Source organism: Amphibalanus amphitrite, unplaced genomic scaffold (genome assembly GCF_019059575.1).
Source record: "Amphibalanus amphitrite isolate SeventyFive unplaced genomic scaffold, NRLGWU_Aamphi_draft 000171F_arrow, whole genome shotgun sequence".
Lineage (NCBI taxonomy): Eukaryota > Metazoa > Arthropoda > Thecostraca > Balanomorpha > Balanidae > Amphibalanus > Amphibalanus amphitrite.
This window is the reverse complement of record NW_024881666.1, coordinates 835,050-854,010: the sequence shown is the minus strand read 5'-3', so window position 1 is coordinate 854,010 and position 18,961 is coordinate 835,050. Positions and strand designations below refer to the sequence as shown.

Below are 18,961 nucleotides of genomic sequence, written 5' to 3'. Positions count from 1 at the left end.
ACTCTTAACACGGCCTCTTCCGGGGTGTGTGAGGGAGGCGGCCACAGTGTCTCGCCATCGAGTCACTGAGCTTAAACTCGTTCCCCGGGTCTTGCCATCGAGGCTCGGGTGCGGGGTCTCCGCTCAGACAGGGGTGCGACCAGTCGGCTCCGGCTAACCTTGCCATCGAGGCGCTGGAGTATCGGTTGATCTGTCCGATTACAGTGGTCTCGCCATCGAGAGGCTGGAATCGGGCAGCGGCTGGCGTCTTCCTCACCATCCTTATCTACCCATCGCTCTCCTACAGTCCTTGTCTATCATCCGGCTAAATAAGTGTCGTTGGCGTGTGAAATACCAGAGGACACGTGGCGACAGCTACTCTTATCAATCGCTGAAAGTTTCAAGGCGATCGTTCGGTCGGTGTAGCTATGGCGAGGATTGAAACTTTTTTCTGAGGTGAGGTCACTTGACGTGACCTGGTGACCTGACCTTCAAGGGCCCTGGGTTTGAAATTTTCACAGGATTTGTGGAAAAGATGCATGAACAGGTGTGCCAAAAAAACGTAGAGGGGTGTTCAAACACCCCCCCCCCCCGGCCCGGCGCGGGTTAAGCGAACGGGTCGGGAGAGCCACCAATGAACTCAGGAAGACCTCCCAAATCGAATGATATGCGACATGACCTCCTTTGACCCGTTTCGTGACCTCGAAAGCGCTGACCTGATCTTGACCAGAGGTCAACATCTGAACTTGACCTCACCCAAACAAAGAGTATACCATTCGACGTGCCTGAGCTAGGCGAACACGATGCCAAAATCGCGGCTCTGCCATCGTTTTTTTTTTTTGCGAAGTTATTTATGAAAACTGAGCCCTTGCCTTGGGTCACTTGACCTGACCTCATAGGTCAGCGGTTGACCTCTGACCTTAAAATCGGATACCAGTCGCTGCGACTTGTAACTGCGCACACGCTTGTTTTTTTTTTCGCGACGCTCTATCTCCTTCAGGGGCAAAACAGCGATGGGAGGGAGGGTCGTACGCGCCCCCCCCCCCCGCCCTCGGCGCATGTAGAAAACCAATAGGTCCGGCGAGGGTAAAAGAGCTATCGAATGCGCTTTTCAGCGACGATGTAGGGTCGGTGGTCAAGAATTGGTCCCCGAGGTAAGGGTCGGTGTTTCAAGAAATATTGAAATAACCGAAGGTTTGTTGTCAATAGTTAAAAAAACACTATTCTTTAGAATTGTGTTTTTCTATTGAAAAACAAATCTGAGTTCCCTGACTATTTGGCAAAAGCTGCCTGAGATCAGTACAACTTGATGCTCAAGAAAACGGCTGTTCCAAAAATTCTGATTTTTTTAAGATTTCTAGTCGGCCTATGCAACTGTTGCAGAGGTACTTTTATCACACAGGTCGCGTGCATATATGTATGTTTTGTGATGATTATATCATGGATGATATAACACTGGATTGGTGTCTCGTGGAAATTAACATTGGGATCCGCGACATTGGGATCAGGCCTGCCATCTAGCGAGAGAATTATCGTAAGTTAGGAGCAAGCCGAGTGAACGCCATCTCTCAGCATTATGACACACGTGGGTGTGGTGTGTTAGTTAGATTGAGGTGCACATTCCCACGAGTTGGAGGTAATCTTACTGCACCTGAGACGACAAAAAATGTATTAAATGCTTGAAACCCAAAAACGTCAAGCAGCCTTTAGGTAATAACTAAAATAAAATGCGTAAGACGGTGTGTGTTGAAACGCCCAGACCCATCGGCTTGTACGACCTTTTATATTGTCATTTACTCACAATGGTACAACAGTTTGACAATACGTCATACATGTTTGGTAGGCTTATTCCTTCTTCTCCGAATTTCGCCCGATTTTCTTCATCTTAGTTAATGCTACGGCACGTGCCACGTGCCAACTTAGGGGTGTCGAAATTGTTCCACATAAAGTAACTCCGCAATGGCTGGGCCCATTACAGTAAAACTTCGCCAATAGTTATGCACCCAGTGGCCAATGCATTTCCATGTGTCACTATAGGGGTGCTACTGCAAATGCGCACGTGCTGGGTGCCGCTTCCATATCTCAAGAACGGCTGGGCGGATAACATTCAAACTTGGTACACAAATGTCGCATCGATGCTCGCACTGCATTGATCAGTGCTTACCTTGGTGCAGAGTCGTTAGGAAAACGATGAAATGAGATGCGTCAGCGTGGTGTTAATGCCTTTCTGTTCCAGCAGCCGATTGATCCGCAACAGGAGATCCTTGTTGTGAAGGCTTCGTCTCCCTTTTCAACCCCTTGTTTAAAATAACATTAACAATGTACGAAGAAGATCACACATCGAAGTTGTTTTAGGCGGCTATCTTGGGCCAGGGCTGCGGAGTTGTAGTCAGTGCCAGCGGTTCTGTTCCGACTCGCAGTCGGTTGATTTTTAAAAGTTGTAGTCGGAGTATGAGTCGAGCGTCCCGCGAAAAGTCATCGACTCCACGGACTTACCAGGGCTGCAGAGTCGGAGTCAGAGTTGGAGTCTGTGTGAATCGACAGTTCTGCCCGGATGAGTCGGAGTCGATATTTGGATACCGGAATCGGAGTTAGAGCCAAAGTCACTGAAATTTCATCGACTACGCAGCACATGGTTGGGTCCTTTTCATAGAGCGTCTTGAATGACATATTGAGCGGCAATGACGTTAGCAATTCCGTTCAACTTTTTCATTAGACTTATAGATAGTACTTATTCGTTCGTTTTGTTCTTTGATCGGACAGTTTGTTTGATTTAGGCCAAGTAAAGACTCATGTGAAAAATAGCGAAAACGACACGTGCTGGCGAAGTCTCCAATAACTCCCTGTTTCACGATTTAATGAGGAAATAACATGGAACCGCTTATCTTATTACTGACCCTGCACATAAATCTATAAATTTCTTCGCTTTTACCGACATATAAAGACATAACCATTTGAAAAGTTGCACAACAAGCCTGCTACTACACCACACTCCCGTGTGTCACAATGCTAATCAGCGGCGTTCACTCGGCTTCCTCCTAACTTACGATAATTTTCCCGCTAGATGGCAGGTCTGAGCTCAATGTCGCCAAAAACTGCGATGACACCAATCCATTATTATCTCATCCATGATTATATCATTTAGGTCGTGCAAAAAGAGACAAATAGAAAATAGAGAAGAATGAGAACGAGGACATTAAGTTGTTTTAAGAAAGTTAAGCGAAGTCAAGACAAATAAAGCATTAAGTTACAAAGCCAAGCTAAACACAACGCGAGGAAATTACGTGAAGAATCATTGACCTTTTCCTGGAAAATGTAAAAAACAATGCCAAAAGTTATATTGAATGCGGTGAGCTTTCGGCTACAAGCCTTCGTCAAACCAACAAAATGACACAATACAAAATTCAAAATTCATGTCCACATGCAACACTCTAGAACTGAATTTTTAAACTGCCATTGTCGATACTCGTGCCTGTTTATGGAACAAACCTATCAATCCGCTAAAATCCAAGTAGACATAATGGTATGCAACAACATGTGATAAAGATAGATGCACCAAACACATGATCTCGGATGTCACATATCGACTACCAGGCGACGGGGCCCGTCGGCATACAATCAAATGATAGGCCATACAATCACATCAGATTGATTGATAGGCCGTACAATCACACGGATACCTAGGCATACAATCACATGATAGGCAAAGAAGACAGGTTATAGTTTATCTTTGGTCGGTTTCTTCGGATCAGTATGGACTCAGCTATCTTACGGTCGGGATGGTCTTTATTTAGCCTTGTACATAATTTTAACACCGAGAGGAATGTGGGGAACATCGGTTGTAGCGTGGCACATCATGAAATGGTCGCCCATCGGCGTCCCCTCAGATCTATTTACAGCATCACGTACAGTCCACAGCAGAAGTAATGTGGGGTTTCAGTCATGGGTATGTTCTGCTTCTGAAGCTTAGGAACGATTAGCCAGACTACAATGAAACTTTGAATGTAGCTTATATGTATCGTCACCCTTGCAGCTGCAACTTTAGCTATTGACATCTTCTTTTCGATCACTCCGCATTAAACAATCGCCAGTCAAAGCCAACCGTTGAGATTGGTAAAACCCTACATTACTTTAGCGGTGGGCTGTACATGCTCATTAAATCGCAAACGAACGGGACGTTTCGTTTCTCCAATATACATACTTGGCTCCCCTCCCTCATCACATAGCTTACAATTTAAACAATAAACAACATTCGTTTGAGTACAATCCCCTGTAAATCCTGACGCGCACGTGTTGTATCTCCGTCCCCCCGGACACTGAGGTTTTGAAAGTGACGATCTGATCAGCATGTTTCTAAGTTTTTGGGGGTTCTCCCATGCTAGTCTAAGGTTGAAGCCGGATTTCCTTACCTTACTCTGAATTTTGCATACAAGCTCCTCATCAACGTATGGCAGAGACAAGAAACCGTCCTTGCATTTCTTTTGACTTATGCAATCAGCACGTTTTTGTCTCTCTCGCCGCCTGACCTCTTCTAACAGCATTTGGAGAATTCTCTTTGGATACCCGTTCTTAACTAGAAGTCCCCAAATCTTATCTATGCTAATCTTCTCCTTTTCCTTGTTAGAAGAATTCCTCATCGCACGGCGGAACTGATTCCTGGCAATGTTGTGCTTGGTCGCTGTTGGGTGGGCCGATTTGTAATGGAGGATAATCCCTGAGTTCGTTGGCTTGATGAAAAGTTCAGTTTTAATTTTGGTCACATTGCCACTGCTGGTAATAGTAACCAGCGTGTCTAAAAATGGCACCCCAGACTGCCCCCCAGAATGTTCTAAGGTGAATCGTAGAGTCGGATGCAGGAGTTCAGGCCACAAAGTCGATGAGTGACTGCTGACCATACGTCCAAATCCCCGCGTAATCGTCGATGTAGCGGACAAAAAATGACGGCTTCTCTTCCAGATTCTCCAAAGCTTTCCTTTCGAACCTATCTAAGAAAAGTATAGCGATGGGCGGGGCGCAGGGATTGCCCATCGCGATTCCAAGAGTTTGGCGATAGAATTTGTCATCGAATCTAAAAACGTTTTTCTCTAGGCAATGCTGTAATAGGGTTCTCACGTCATCATGCGAAAGACCAAAGGTGTCTATCTCATCCCGGTGGGCGTCTAGCTTCTCTACAGGGTGGGGCAGAAAGATTTACCTGTTTGTTTTCAGTCCATTACTTAAAAAGTTATGAACGGATTTTGATAAAATTTTGCATGCAGCTTCCCAACTGACTTATGTATCAACTTTAAGATCGTTTTTAAATTTTGTAATAGTTGTTGGTGAGCTATGGCGAAGAAGACTAAGTGAATCCAAATTGCGGCGCTGAAGTAGGCTGGCCACAGCTCCCGAAGCGTTGCCAAACAGCTCGGTGTTGCCGTAAAAACTGTTTGCAGTGTAATTAAATGACTTAAAAAGACAGTGTTAGTGTCGTCGAAGTACATGCCAGGCAGAAAAAGGGATTTCCGCTTCAAAATGCTAGTTAATATCGTGCACAAGAAGGTGTTTCAATTCCTAGGCGAAGCATGCGCAAACTGCCAAGGGAACTCGTTGTTTAGCCCAGAACCGCCAAGAGAATCATAAACGACGGCTTAGGCTTCATGTCATACAGGATGCAACGTCGACGCCTAATTTCGGCGGCATCCAGGGAAAACCGGCTACACAGGATCCAAAAGACTTTGGAGATCAGGAGCGCCGGTAACAAGGCATTCGGCTGGTCCAATAACAACATGTTCATGCCTAGCCTCAGAGACACTCCCAAAGCGTCAAAATTTTTGTAGATGGTCCATCCAGCATTGATCCTACTATTTGCACCATTTTTTGTTGCTTGAAGCCCGCTGGTGTCATGGTTTGGGCTACCGTCGCATCCGGCGGCTCAAAAGGAGCCTTGATCTTCATCCAGGAGGCTGTGAAAGTGAATTCAGAGGTTCAAGTCCATATGCTGGAGGAACATGCTTTGTCTTGGGTCACTCAGTCGTTCTGAGACGGATACGTCTTCGTCCAGGACGGTGCGCCGCTGCAAACGGCCAACATCGCTCAACCGTGGTGGAAGACCCACATGCCTGGGTTCTGGGACAAAGACATTCGGCCATCATCAAGTCCAGACCTGAACCCGATGGACTTCGCAATCTGGGCCATCTTAGAGAGGAGGGTCTGTGCAGCGCCACACAGCAGAATCGCCGCCCTGAAGCTGGCCCTCGAGACGGCACCGTCGAATCTTGGCGGGGACACAGTGCGGCGCTCGTGCCCCTTCGCAGAGGGACGTTTCGATGCAGTGGTGAAGGACAAATGTGACCATATTGAGTCATTGTACCGTCGCTGAGATGTGTACATGTTACTGCATATATGTGCTAGAAATCAATTTGATATCTTTGTTCGGGGCCGAAATATTTAAGAAAATCAAGAGGTAAATCTTTCTGCCCCACCCTGTAAAGCAGAGCCATTATGTCTACTTGGATTTTAGCGGAGTGATAGGTTTGTTCCATAAACAGGCACGAGTATCGACAATGGCAGTTTAAAAATTCAGTTCTAGAGTGTTGCATGTGGACATGAATTTTGAATTTTGTATTGTGTCATTTTGTTGGTTTGACGAAGGCTTGTAGCCGAAAGCTCACCGCATTCAATATAACTTTTGGCATTGTTTTTTTACATTTTCGAGGAAAAGGTCAATGATTCTTCACGTAACTATTCTCGCTATGTTCCTCGCTCAAGCACTTCACACCATTAATTTCATCGAAGCGAGGAAATTACCATTTACCCGCGCCGGGCCGGTGCTCTGAGATTCCGCGCCGGGCCGGGGGGGGGGTGTCTGAACACCCCCCCCCCCTTCTGACTCGGCTCCTGGGCCACGTAGCGACACGCGGTAAGCGGCAATCGAAAGAACGTCCAAAATAAGGACGAAAACACTTCGGTCATTTTTTTGGGTCAGGTCAAAGGTCAGGTCACCAAAGGTCACCAAAAGTAAAATGTTGACTATTTCAACATTTTGGAAACTGCCAACGGCTATCTCGGGAACCAATAGAGCTACAGCGCCGCGGAAAAGCGCATTCGATAGCCCTTTTACAGACCTTTCTGAGCAATGTCCTCAGATTTGACCTCAGGTCAACGGTTTAGCCTCCAGAGGGCAAAAACTCCAAAAATAGCCGTTTTTACGAAAATCGGTTTTTCGGCGATAACTTTTGACTCAAAAGAGCCATGACATTACTTTTGCCAGCATAGTGTTCCTCTCGTCGAGACGCGTCGAATGAACTATAAGTTGACCTTGAAAGGTCAACTAAAAAATTTGACCTCAGGTCAAGGTCATGACCTGACCGGAAAAGGTCATGTTGCATATCAGTCGATCCGCAACGTCGAGCCGAACACATCTAAGGCGTTTTCAGCGCTCTAGGACGCCTCTATCAGAAGTTATTAGCGAAAAACTGTTAGATTCTGTTCGTGACCTGAGATGACCTCGGGGACATAACGAGGGGTCACAGTTGCCATTTTCTGGTTCAGTGTGTCAATTTCACCTACATCTCGATGTTTGAGAGTGTCTAGAATGGCGTTCGTGCAAAACAGACGCTTTTCAATTTTCTCCCATTGACTTATAATGGAGAGGCCGCAAAATTGACCTGACCTTAGGCCACCGATATCAAAATTCCGAGATATACATTTTTTAGATACTGTTGCTCTTATCAATCGCTGAAAGTTTCAAGGCAATCGATCAATCGGTGTAGCTATGACAAGCATTCTTATTTTTTTTTTAGGTGAGGTCACCTGGCGTGACCTGGTGACCTGACCTAAGGCGACCTGGGTCTGAAATTTTCACAACATGTGCGGAACAGATGTACGAACAGGTGTGCCAAAAACAGCGGCGCTCCGCGACGCCGTTTTTGAGATATCTGCGAAAAACCGCAGGGGGGTGTTCAAACACCCCCCCCCCCCCGGCCCGGCGCGGGTTAAGACTATCCGAACATTTGGTGCCAGTGAACACGGCGGGATGAAGCAATGCCGGGAAAAAGACAGAGAAGTAAGAAGACCGGAGGTGAAGAAATGAACAATACCAGCAATACTTCTGTAAATCCTGAGGAATCAATGATGGAAGCTAGTGTGCCTCATAGTCTGTATCGGCGAAAACAAAAGTTAGTGACGCAGATACGTAACAACGTGTGTGAAAGCCGGTCCCGTAGCTCAGTTGGTTAGAGCGTTGGACTCCGCGTGGCGAGAGCACGCGTTCCCGGTTACAACAGTCCGGGTTCGAAGCGCGACGGGCGCTCGACATTTATGGGCCTCCTGACAGGTAATGTTGCGGTTAGTGGCAGGCCGTAGCCAGGCGAAGTCAGCGAGGAGACCGGCCGTGCGCGGCTTTGTGCGCACGTTAAACTTTGGACTCTAAATTCTGCCATAGAATCGGAATTGCACGATCGGAGGGTAGAGGGCAGGGTCATCGCAACAAGCTTCGCTTAGCGGTGGCTATGTCTACAGGGTGTCCCATAATTACCCGGACATTGTTAATTAGCGTATAAAGTAAGGCAAACATGATTGCGCTTTTTTTCTTTTTACCGTCCTATATAGTCAACTAGGGTGGCTGTGAAATAGCACATGCAATAGATACGCTTGTTACCAGATCAGCCGACAATGATGGAAAATGCCAGCCATTGCTGGTCTCAGTTGTTTTACGGGTCTCCCGAAACTGGTCGTAGGCCTGTTTTCTTTGACCTCTTGCCGGAGGATAATACGATCATATAAGATAAACTTGACATCAAAGTGTTCCCAGGCCATAAGGTATTATTCCTCAAAACAAAAATTTCTGCCTACGCCACTTTTGCTGCGTTTTTTACATCTGGAGTGGAGAAGCTCCATGTCTGAACATTGCGCAACCTTTGGCTTCCAACAGATTTGGTTTCCAAAACAAACCCGTTCATGACCATTTGGTTCAAGGCATCCAGTTTTCGCACTGGTAGAATATTAAAGCAGTATTACCCAGTGCTAACGGTTGTCTTTGGGCCATCATATCAAGCCCAATGAGTGCACGGTGGCTCAAAATGTCTCACAATTTGATTTTGGACGGGTGCTTGGCCGTCTCTGCTGTTGGGGCGTTGTAGCCATCTGACGTTCACACAAGCCTTTTTCGGGCGGTTCAAATGACATAATACCTTCGTTGGCCCTTGTTACACTGCCGAATTTTGGTACACGAATGTGCACGAATATGCAAGTCATCCTATGTCGCGGACCGATTCGGGATCTTTCTTCCACGGTCTTGTCATTTCGCAGACCAGTCGGTGTCCACTGCGCGACTTTTACGGTTCGTCACGACCGCCACGAATATTTCATGAAAAATGAAAATTTCGTGGCCGTTTCGCCGAACTTAAAATAAACGAACATGATCGCCAAACAGTCGCCGAGTCGCCGCCGACATGTCGCTGCGTGCGCCGACTTGTTGCCAAGGTATCGCCGACTATTCGCAACAGATTCGCCATTCATTCGCGATGTTCGCCGAATCATGGATCAGCTTCGACCCGCGCACGATAAGGGGGGCCCCCCACCCGTTTTCTGCAAATCGGGCTCTGTCGGCGAACTGTTCGCCTATTTCCTACACGACGTGATTCGGCGACAGGGTCGTGGCCAAAATTCGGCAGTGTAACACGGCCTTAAAAGTCCGCGGTGGACAACGACTGGTCCAGGGGGTCATCGTTTCTATGTTGCGCCATAGGGAAGGCTTTTTGGGCCAATCAGAAGGTAAATGACGTCAAAGGTCGTCCACTTTCTTTGCTGTTTTCTCAACTAAAACGGGATGAAGTGGAACGTTTTTGGTCTCAAATGGTTTAATAAGACATTTTCTACATGTTGTAAAGGTTACAATACTTAAAAACTTGTAGTCTTTGAGTTCTAGCGTAGCAGTGAATTAGTTGGGAATTACGATTTATGACAGTGGTTTAAGGAATTGAAGCAGAAGTTAACCCGCGCGGGGCTGGGGTCTCCAGCCGAACGCGCGGGGCTGGGGGGGGGGGGTAAATTTTACCCCCCCCCCTGTTATCTCCCGAACTAATGGTCCGATTTGGAAAATTCAAACGCCAATCGAAAGCTCTTATCACGAACTACTAAAAACATGTACTTAATTTAAAGTTTGAGGTCAAGGTCAAGGTCAGGTCAAGGGTACAAATTGCAAGTTTCTACAGTATCGGCCTTGCACCGTAGTTGCCGAAGAATGGAGTCATGGACTGAGACTGATCGCCCAAAACGTGTTCTTAGGCTACCAAGACAATATTCGTTGCATACAATATCATTCAGAGGTCAAGGTCAAGGTCAGGTCAGGTCAGGTCACCAAAAAACAAAATATAGAAAAAGGCATGTGCGACACATGTTTTATGGGTCATTTTACTCATAGAATTCAATAGGCACACTCAATAAGTGATATGGACCACCTCTGGATGAATTTCAGGTCGAGGTCAGGTCAAGGTCAGGTCAAGTGAGGTCAAATTTTGAAGTTGGTTGTTAAGGCCTAAAAAGGTGTCTATCTGATGCAGTTTTTCACGGCGAATCGAATGGTGCTATTTTTGTTTCCGTACGAGGTCTAGAACTTCCAAAAAAGTCATTTTTCAAAAATTTGTGTGTCGTGACGTCATAAAATTTTGAATAACTCCCACATTTTTGAACCGATTCTTCTAAAATTTGGTATGTAGGTGAACATAGACCACTTCTCTGACATATATTCCGGTTTTTTCGATAGACTCAAAATTTTGAATTTTATAATGATTTTCCCAAAAAAGTCAGTTTTTTTTTTAAATTTAGGCCAAAATCCCAAATTTTCAAAAAAACGAGATAGCCATTTGATAGACAAAGTAAAATTACGCATAACCTTTTTGTTACGTCTTGATTCCTTTAAAAATGAAGATGTTAGCGGCGTTTGAACTTTTGCCGTTTTTGAGGCGAAAATGGCGAACATGACGTCACTAAAACGTCAATTTCTCAAAAATTTTCCGACGGATTTCGCTCAAATTTTCAGGGAACGTGTCAAATTGATGTAAGAAAAGGTACTGAAAGTTTGGCGGCGCTGCGCGCCGCCGTTTTTGAGATATCGCAAAAATTCGCGAGGGGGGGTAAAATTTACCCCCCCCAGCCCCGCGCGGGTTAAGCTATTTTTTACATTTATTGCGCGCGTGTTACAATCTTCTGCTGGCAAATTTGTGTATTTCAATTGATATCAATTGTTAGTTGTTATTTGATACTTTTCTGTCTGGCATTTCTGAGTTTTTTTCTGATTATTACCAGCAAGTAGTTAATAAGAATTATCATATACTTTTGTAAATGTAGAAATATTGGTATATATTCCAATACCAAACAAAATTGCATGTTTGTCTGTTTTTAAGTGTGGTCAATTGTCTAAAGCCTAGACGGACAAAGGAAGCTGCAATTGCTTCTGTAACTCATGTAAGCTGCCATAATTGATAAGTATCTGGACATCCACGGGGGAGCCATCCGCTTCTCTTCTGTCTTTGACAACCAGTACTTTTAGAATGAGCGAGTGCTTTGCATTACAAAGATCCGGTCCAACAGGCCTGCAGTCCGCACAGCCGGTAAATGTGAAGATGAAGTACAGTGAAGATAAAAAATATAACCTGTCCTAACCTTACCTACTAACCAAAAACTTTCAACCTGCCAACCTACAATCTACAAACTTACAACCTACTAACCGAAAACCTACAATTTAAAGCCTACAATCTACCAACCTACAACTTAAAACCTACTGACTCACGTCTCACTGTAGGTCTGTAGATGTGTGTCCTACTTCATCTTGATCTACACATATAATATTGCACAGCCTACACAGGCCTAAACTTCTTTGTGCACTATGGTGTCAGGCAATTGGTGAGTGGTTTGCTGACTATTTTTAGGTGAACAGGATTCCTTTCAAATTAAAAAATAATAATTATGAATGAGTAGGTATGTTTTGTGTTCGTTTTTTATTGGTTTTAGGGCCCATGTGTTTTCTTCAATCCTTGTTAGCGCATTGGTATGATGGAGGAGTATCACTCCAACTCCCATAGGCCCTAGTTTGATTAGAAGAAATGTTAACCCTAGAACGCCTAGGGGGGGGGGTTGTATCAACCCCCCCCCCCCTGAGGTTTTTTCGAAGTGCACGCTAAACGGCTTGTCGTAGCGGGCTGAAATTTTGATACCCTCTGGGGCAACCTTTGCGCATCTTTTGCCGAAAAAAAAATTGATCGGGTCATGTCAGGTCACGGAGTTATGACGTCATAAGAGGTACAGCCTCCGGCCGACAGTTGGGGTATTCCACGTCAAATCAAACACCGAAATCCGTCATTCCCTTCGATTTTTCTGAAAATTTGTAGGTAGACTGGGCATGGTTCAAAACTGAGTTGCGTATAATATTTTCGAAATTTGATAACGTATCGCTGAGATATAGGTCATCAAATATAGAGAAAAATGCCACGCATCAATTTTTTAAATGGCTATAACTCTGGTTCCTTTTCTGGTATCAAAATGATATTAACAGGGTCTTATAGGCCATTGATAAGGCTTTGATTTTTAATTATAAAATTAAATTGAAGTGACCTTGAAATGCATTTGACCTTTAATTAAAACAGAAAAATTTAAATAGCAAAAAACACGTCACCTTCGATTTGGGTAATTTTTACATATTATGTCCGTCACAATGTTCCTAACCATCTGTGAAAAAAATGGAGTGGGCCATTCATAACTTTCGCGGCAAACGCCGTTTTCATGCATCAACATCACGCAACCGCGCGTGACCTTGAAAGGCAGAGTCAAGACATGCTTGCTTGTGTACACTTTCTGAAATGAATGATTGCTGATTAGTGATATCCCAAACTCTGCGAGAATGGAAATGCATAGTCATCGTAGTCAAGCATTCACGTTCCATAGTAAAAGTGTCTCAGGCAAACGGTATTTTGCGGTGAATTTTGAGCCGTGTGGAAATGCATCATGAAGTAAATTCAACGAAAACATTATCACGCAACGATATCTTCACGTCTTTTGATCTTCACTATACGAAAGAACATACATTTTTTAGTATGTATGGGAATTTCTAGTTAATCCAATAATAAATATGGCAGTTAGAGGCCTCAGCTAAGAGTAACATGTCGCCGGCTGAGGCGGGCTCGGCCGATGCGGGAAACGCAGCATTGGCAGCAATCACAATTTTGTGTTTACACGTTCATATTTCAATTGTTTACCAACCGATTTTCAAAATTCTTTCACCATAAGATTGCCTGTACATTTCTTAGTCTTCTCACAAAATTTGACGCGAATCGAACGTAATCAGCGGTAGGGAGCGCGATGTAAAGACGGAACCGTTCCGTTCCGTCCCGGCACAGTCTACAATTCAGGCGGCGCGTAGCGGTCGGCGCCGGCTGCCGAGTCGCCGCGTCGCTGCGGCGACAGTATGTTCACTTTACAACGCTATTACTAGAGCAGTTGTGAACCGATTTTCTTATTGCTTGCACGATGAGATGTCCAATTCAATTCTTGACAGGTAGCCATAATTAATTTCGCATTCATCTTATGAGATATTGGCGAAAAAACAGGAGGGGTGGGCGAAATTCGCTCTTCCCCCTCCACTGCGCATGCTAACATACGTTTGCATATGTGCAATTTTTTTCAAAACTTATGAATGGCCCACTCTAATTTTTTTCACAGGTTGTTAAGAATATGGTAGGCAATAAAATATATGAAAATGAGCCAAATCGAAGGTGACGTGTTTTTTGCTATTTCAATATTCGTGCTTAAGAACAGAGTTAAGCAACTTTCAAGGTCATATATTTAAGTAGGTGCAATTCTAAACAAATGCTTAAGAAATTACCTAAACAGTAAGGTTTATTTCATTCAAATCAAACAAGTACAACCAAAGTTATGATCGTTCAAAAATATAAAGATGCAACATTTTGTAAAAATTTGATGCCCTATCTTTAGAAGACCTGTGGTCAGAATGTGCAAAAAACATCAATGTAATGTCCGGGGCCACACAGGAACTCGCTCACAAATTTATAATAAAATCGCTGATGGTAAGGTGCAAAACAGACGATTTTTGTTCGATTTGACGTGGAATGCCCCAGTTACCAAACGTGTGCGCCGAATCCCTAGGTTTTCTGCCGGTGATACCCACATTGTTTGATGGATCATGATGAAAGTTCCCATGCATGTTGGGGCAAGCATTGGCTATCGTGTGGTGCAAGAAAATTGACCGGGTCAGGTCAGGTCACGGAGCTATGACGTCACAAGAGGAACAGCGTCCGGTACTATTTTTGAAAAGCGCCCGAACCACTATTTTGCTAATTCTTGTCACCTCAATGGGAATATGCAGCAATATTAGCTTCTATAGGGAGCAAATGGACCTCCCAAATCCAAAAATACAATCAGATTTCAAAAATTTAAATTTTGATTTTTCGAATTTCTGCCGCCGACTGTGACCTTGCCGACTTCCGGCGCTCCCAACGCGCCATTTTTAGAGCTAGGGAAACGAAATACATACCAAACGATAGAGAATTGATCAAGGAACACGATAGTGAAGGTTTCAAGTCGATATCTCCCACCGTTTTGCCGCAATCGCCGCGGAAAGTTGAAAAAGTTTGATTTTTTCGGAAAATTTGACCTTTGACCGGTCATAAGTAGGTCAAATGTTGACCTAGGACCAAAAAATATACCACCAATCGCGAGATCTCGTTGAGAGCAATCCGTTGGTTTTTTCCGCTAAGCTCTACGACCTTCCGTTTCGAAACGCCAGGGGGGGGTCGTAACAACCCCCCCCCTGGTCGTTCGTGTTATGAGAAATGGCCTGGTCGTGCGAGGGTTAACTATGTTATGACAGATCATGACCAAAGTACCTGGAGCAGCGTTTAAAGTCACAACTTGTTTACAGTGTCCCACCGACCAGCTGTGGTGACGCCAGTCGCCAACAGCTACAGCGCTTTTCCAGGAGGCTTCAGTTATTCTGTGACTGGTTACCAAGGCACTACACATCACCCAGCAACTCACAAGTAAGTGAATCTGTGTGTGTGAGCAATGTTAATGTGCCTATCTGTGCAGTTGTGGCAGCTCCCAAAAACAATTACCTAATTCAAAGGGGAAAATGACAATGGAGCATGGCTAATTTGCTATCATATTTAGTGCAGGCTAAGGTCAAAAGGTTGTGTCTACCGAGTCACATACAATAACAAACTGTTTTACACAGGTTGTTTGGCGAGTTGCTGACATTCATCGATTAGGCAGCTCCTTTGCCATGGCATTTAGTGACTAAAATACAATTTTCCAAGCAAGGAAGTGACATTTTTTGTTTACTGAATAGTTATTCGTTTTACTGGGTATTATGCATCCTTCAGCCATCCTTAATTTGCATTTCATGGAATGTTTTTGTTTTCAGTCTCGCTGGCGGAGAGTGTTGCTGAGCAGCTGACCAACTGCGGCTGCTGGAGCGTTTCTCAGTCGTCGACCTCCGTAGACTGTCAAGCCTCCCTGGCCTTCTGCGACTCAAGAAGGAGGGATTTTTATCTGTGTTTACCATACAAGAGACATTTTAATCTGACGATTCGATCGGATCTGGATCATGAATCCCGAGGCGGTGTGACAGATGGTCGAGGCCGGCGCGCCACGCCAGACGCCTTCTCGCGCGGGGCGTGCTCAGGTCAGTCAGGTTGCGCTGCCGGACTCTGCTCCGAGGAGAGAAGCACATAAGCGCAGTCAGGACGCGAGTGTGGTTGCACCGCCCCGGTCCCAGCAACCGCATGGCGGTGGGGACTCACAGCCCGGCTGATGGTTCCAGATCGTCTCAGCGCAGCTTCTTCTCCGGACCCCGGCGCGGCAGCGAGGCTGGTGGTTCGGAGCCGACTGATGGAGGACAGCAAAAGAACAGCAGGACAGGACAGCACCCTAACAGTAGCCTTCGGTCATGTCATGTGGCGAGAGCTGGGCCCCGGACCGGTCGAAAGGGTGCTCACTGCTCAGCTGAGTGGGTAATGTCCGCGTCTCGTTAGTGTCCCCGGCCAGGTCCTGAAGGGTAGATGAGGGCGGGATATTCTCCTTTATAGACGCAGAGCAATGCCAGAAGAATGGTTTTGCGATCGAGTTGCATGCGCTGTCCCTGCTTGTCGCTCCTGCTGCCGCCGGCGGGGTTGGCGCTAATGGCCATTGACGGGGCTGCTGTGTTTGTAAATTAGGTTGGATGGACCCCTGCTCTCAGAGTTTTGTGTTGGTCGCTGGTAACCCATGTTTTGTGGCCAGCGTGTTACGAACCCACGTAGTGGTTTGACCCCGTGGAGCGCTGTGAGACAGCGCGGAGCGACGCGTGGATGCTGCTGAAACACGCTGATGTTTGTTCGTCATTTTGAAGTGCTGCTTGAGTTTGCTCGTTTGTTCTGTCTTACTGTTTTGTGTTTTCTACCAAGATAATGCCGATAAGATTGTTCAATAAAGTTTGAGTTGAGACTTCCGGACCGGGAAAGACTGAGACGTCTGAACCGGGGCCGGCAAAGGCGTCTAAACCGGGACCGATTGAGGCAGCTGGACTGGGACCAACGAATGGCAGCCAGTTCTGGACCGAAAGTTGCAGGGCTGCATCCGATGCGCCACCACATACCGTATCACTGGCAGCCATATGCGTTCCTGTCGCAAGCCACCGTTCACGCTTCAGTTTCGGCGCTGGTGCCCCGGCCGGGTATATGCTCTGCTCGGTATACCTAACTGTTGTGAGCAAAACCTCGTAATCGTACGTCTAATGCTATTGTTGTTGTTCAAATCCGCGTAAATTATGACATTCTGGCAACTATGCTGACCCATAACCAAGCATAGGTCAATGTTGGCTCAGTCGGCTACGGTCGAAGTTATGGTGTTTTTCCAGCCGATAATGCATCAATATCAACTCCTTCCACACTGGTTTTTGTAGCACCACATTAGCATAAACCGGTTTGCAGGTTTGTAGAAGCTGGTATAACGTAATTTAATCGTTCAATATCGCTAAAGTCGTCTCAATTCCCAAAAACGTCCGCATATTGTACTACATGCGGCTGCCTGATCCGTGAGGGTGGACGACCTTTGACGTCATTTCGTCAGCTGAGCAAATGTAAACAAACCGCCTGACGAGTTTACCTCCTAATATACGGCCTTGGACTGGTCTGCGAAATGCCAAGACCGTGGAAGAAAGATGCCGAATCGGTCCGCGACATAGGATGACTTGCATATTCGTGCACATTCGTGTACCAAAATTCGGCAGTGTAACAAGGGCTTTAGAGCACAAAGTGTGCCTCAAAAATTCTGATTATCAATGTATTAAATACGACTTTGTGTTTTGTGGCCTACGCATTATAAATATTTTGTAACCCTTTGTAGAAGTGCCTGTGCCTAACTGCAGCTGCTATAGATTTGAATTTCAAAGTGTTTGCACCAAAAAGAAAAAGAAAATAGAGCGAGTTGAAGAAGGCGTAAGCCGAAAGCTCCTCGAGATTATCTGGCCTTTTTTAAGATTTTTGATTTTAATTATGAGAGTACGGTTACTTTTTTTGATTATATTTTTAAGTATGTCTATGTCTCTCAAAACAGTGCTCAAAACAATTCAGAGTTGAAACAACGCCTATTTGCAAGATAAATGTACCGCCTCTCATATAGAAATTGTGAAAAGCTGATTGATCCAAATCAAGGTGGTACAAATCACGGGAGAAAATGGTGTTTGTCAATTTTGTGCCACTCTGTTAATCACACGGGTTTGGCTCCATAATCTGATATCTCTGGCAATTAGAAATGGCACCGTTGGAAAGAGCATTCAATTCTGTCCAATATTCACTCTTCATTTTTGCATGACGGGCAACAGTATTCTTAAAAATGTAAATGTTCCAAACCATTACATTGCCATTTTTAGCGAAATTCATCGATGGCCCTCAAAAGACTTCACGCCAGTTTTCGAATCATTCTTAAGTAGAACACATGATAATACGACACAGGCACCTCGATGCGATGTATCTTTTTTGTTTTATTACAAAATGTTTGGCCGTCAAATAGCAATCGAACGAAATGGATACCAACCAAATCGACACAGACCAACCCAATACCCACGGGTCACAAATAACCCTTCTTCGCGTTGCGGAGCACGCGGGTAACCCTAGTATATGCTACGCAAGGTCCCTATGGGCACAAGCCCCATTTTACTCACAGAATTTCCAACTTTGATATCAAAAAACACCACTGGATTATTGGGGTGTTTCAGCTGTGACTGTATCTGGCTCCATGTTGGCATTTTTGTGTTGCTGGAAAACAGAGGCAAGCAAGTTAAATAACAAAAACAGATACATACAAGTATTTCAACAGCATACCCAGTCACGCCCCCATCCGCACACTCCCTCAGGCGACACTTAAAGTACATATAAACACTTTCCTCATACAAGTTTTTTGCTACAGTTTTGTCATTTTTTATGCATAGTCAGAAAATAATCAAAATTTATAAAAACAATTTTTTATTGATTTGATACAGTAAGCACTATAACCCCTCCTTGGTAGAGGCTTGCTTGGTGTTTGCGGTGGAAGCTTATTAGGTATGCAGTGACCAACCTGATTAGTCATTTGCCTAGTTAAAAACCAACCGCATGCTGACTGGCTAATGCTAAGCTCGACAGGCTGGGTATTTTCTTCTTTTTGCACGCTCTAAAAACTGAACAAATTGGCAAAATAAGAACATGAAAGGAAAGGACACATCCTTCTAATCTTAAAAAGTGAGATCAAACGTCAATGCTATTGATGCTTACACAAAACATTTATAAGTTACACCCAACCACCCATTGATTCAAGCAAGGTGATGTTACGGTTAGGTTAGGTTTTGTTATTTCTTGTTTTAGTGTACCTGTTTTTAGGGGCAAAGGATTGATTGATTGAAAAAAATCTAGGTACCTAGATATACATGCGGTTTTTGACAAGATGGTGTGGTTTCTAATCATTGTTGAGCCTA

General features: G+C 45.0%; 1 protein-coding gene and 1 long non-coding RNA gene across 4 annotated transcripts in view; one reads left to right on the top strand and one right to left on the bottom strand.

Annotated features, from left to right (window-relative positions):
* LOC122383724 (peptidyl-prolyl cis-trans isomerase 11-like) overlaps nucleotides 1–18,961 on the bottom strand; it is a gene marked incomplete at its 3' end in the record, with an annotated part of 107,646 nt that overhangs the window by 47,626 nt on the left and 41,059 nt on the right. Inside the window, exon 2 of the mRNA XM_043370451.1 lies at nucleotides 18,173–18,266. Within this exon, the coding sequence (XP_043226386.1) occupies nucleotides 18,173–18,266 (94 nt within the window). The remainder of the gene's footprint in view (nucleotides 1–18,172; nucleotides 18,267–18,961) is intronic.
* On the top strand, nucleotides 11,192–16,275 carry LOC122383725. Of its 3 annotated transcripts, none has more exons than XR_006256876.1 (3): nucleotides 11,192–11,315; nucleotides 14,894–15,011; nucleotides 15,395–16,275. It is a non-coding gene; the product is annotated as an uncharacterized LOC122383725 (long non-coding RNA). The 3 variants fall into 3 exon arrangements; XR_006256877.1 differs by lacking the exon at nucleotides 11,192–11,315 and adding an exon at nucleotides 11,329–11,424; XR_006256878.1 differs by lacking the exon at nucleotides 11,192–11,315 and adding an exon at nucleotides 11,340–11,570.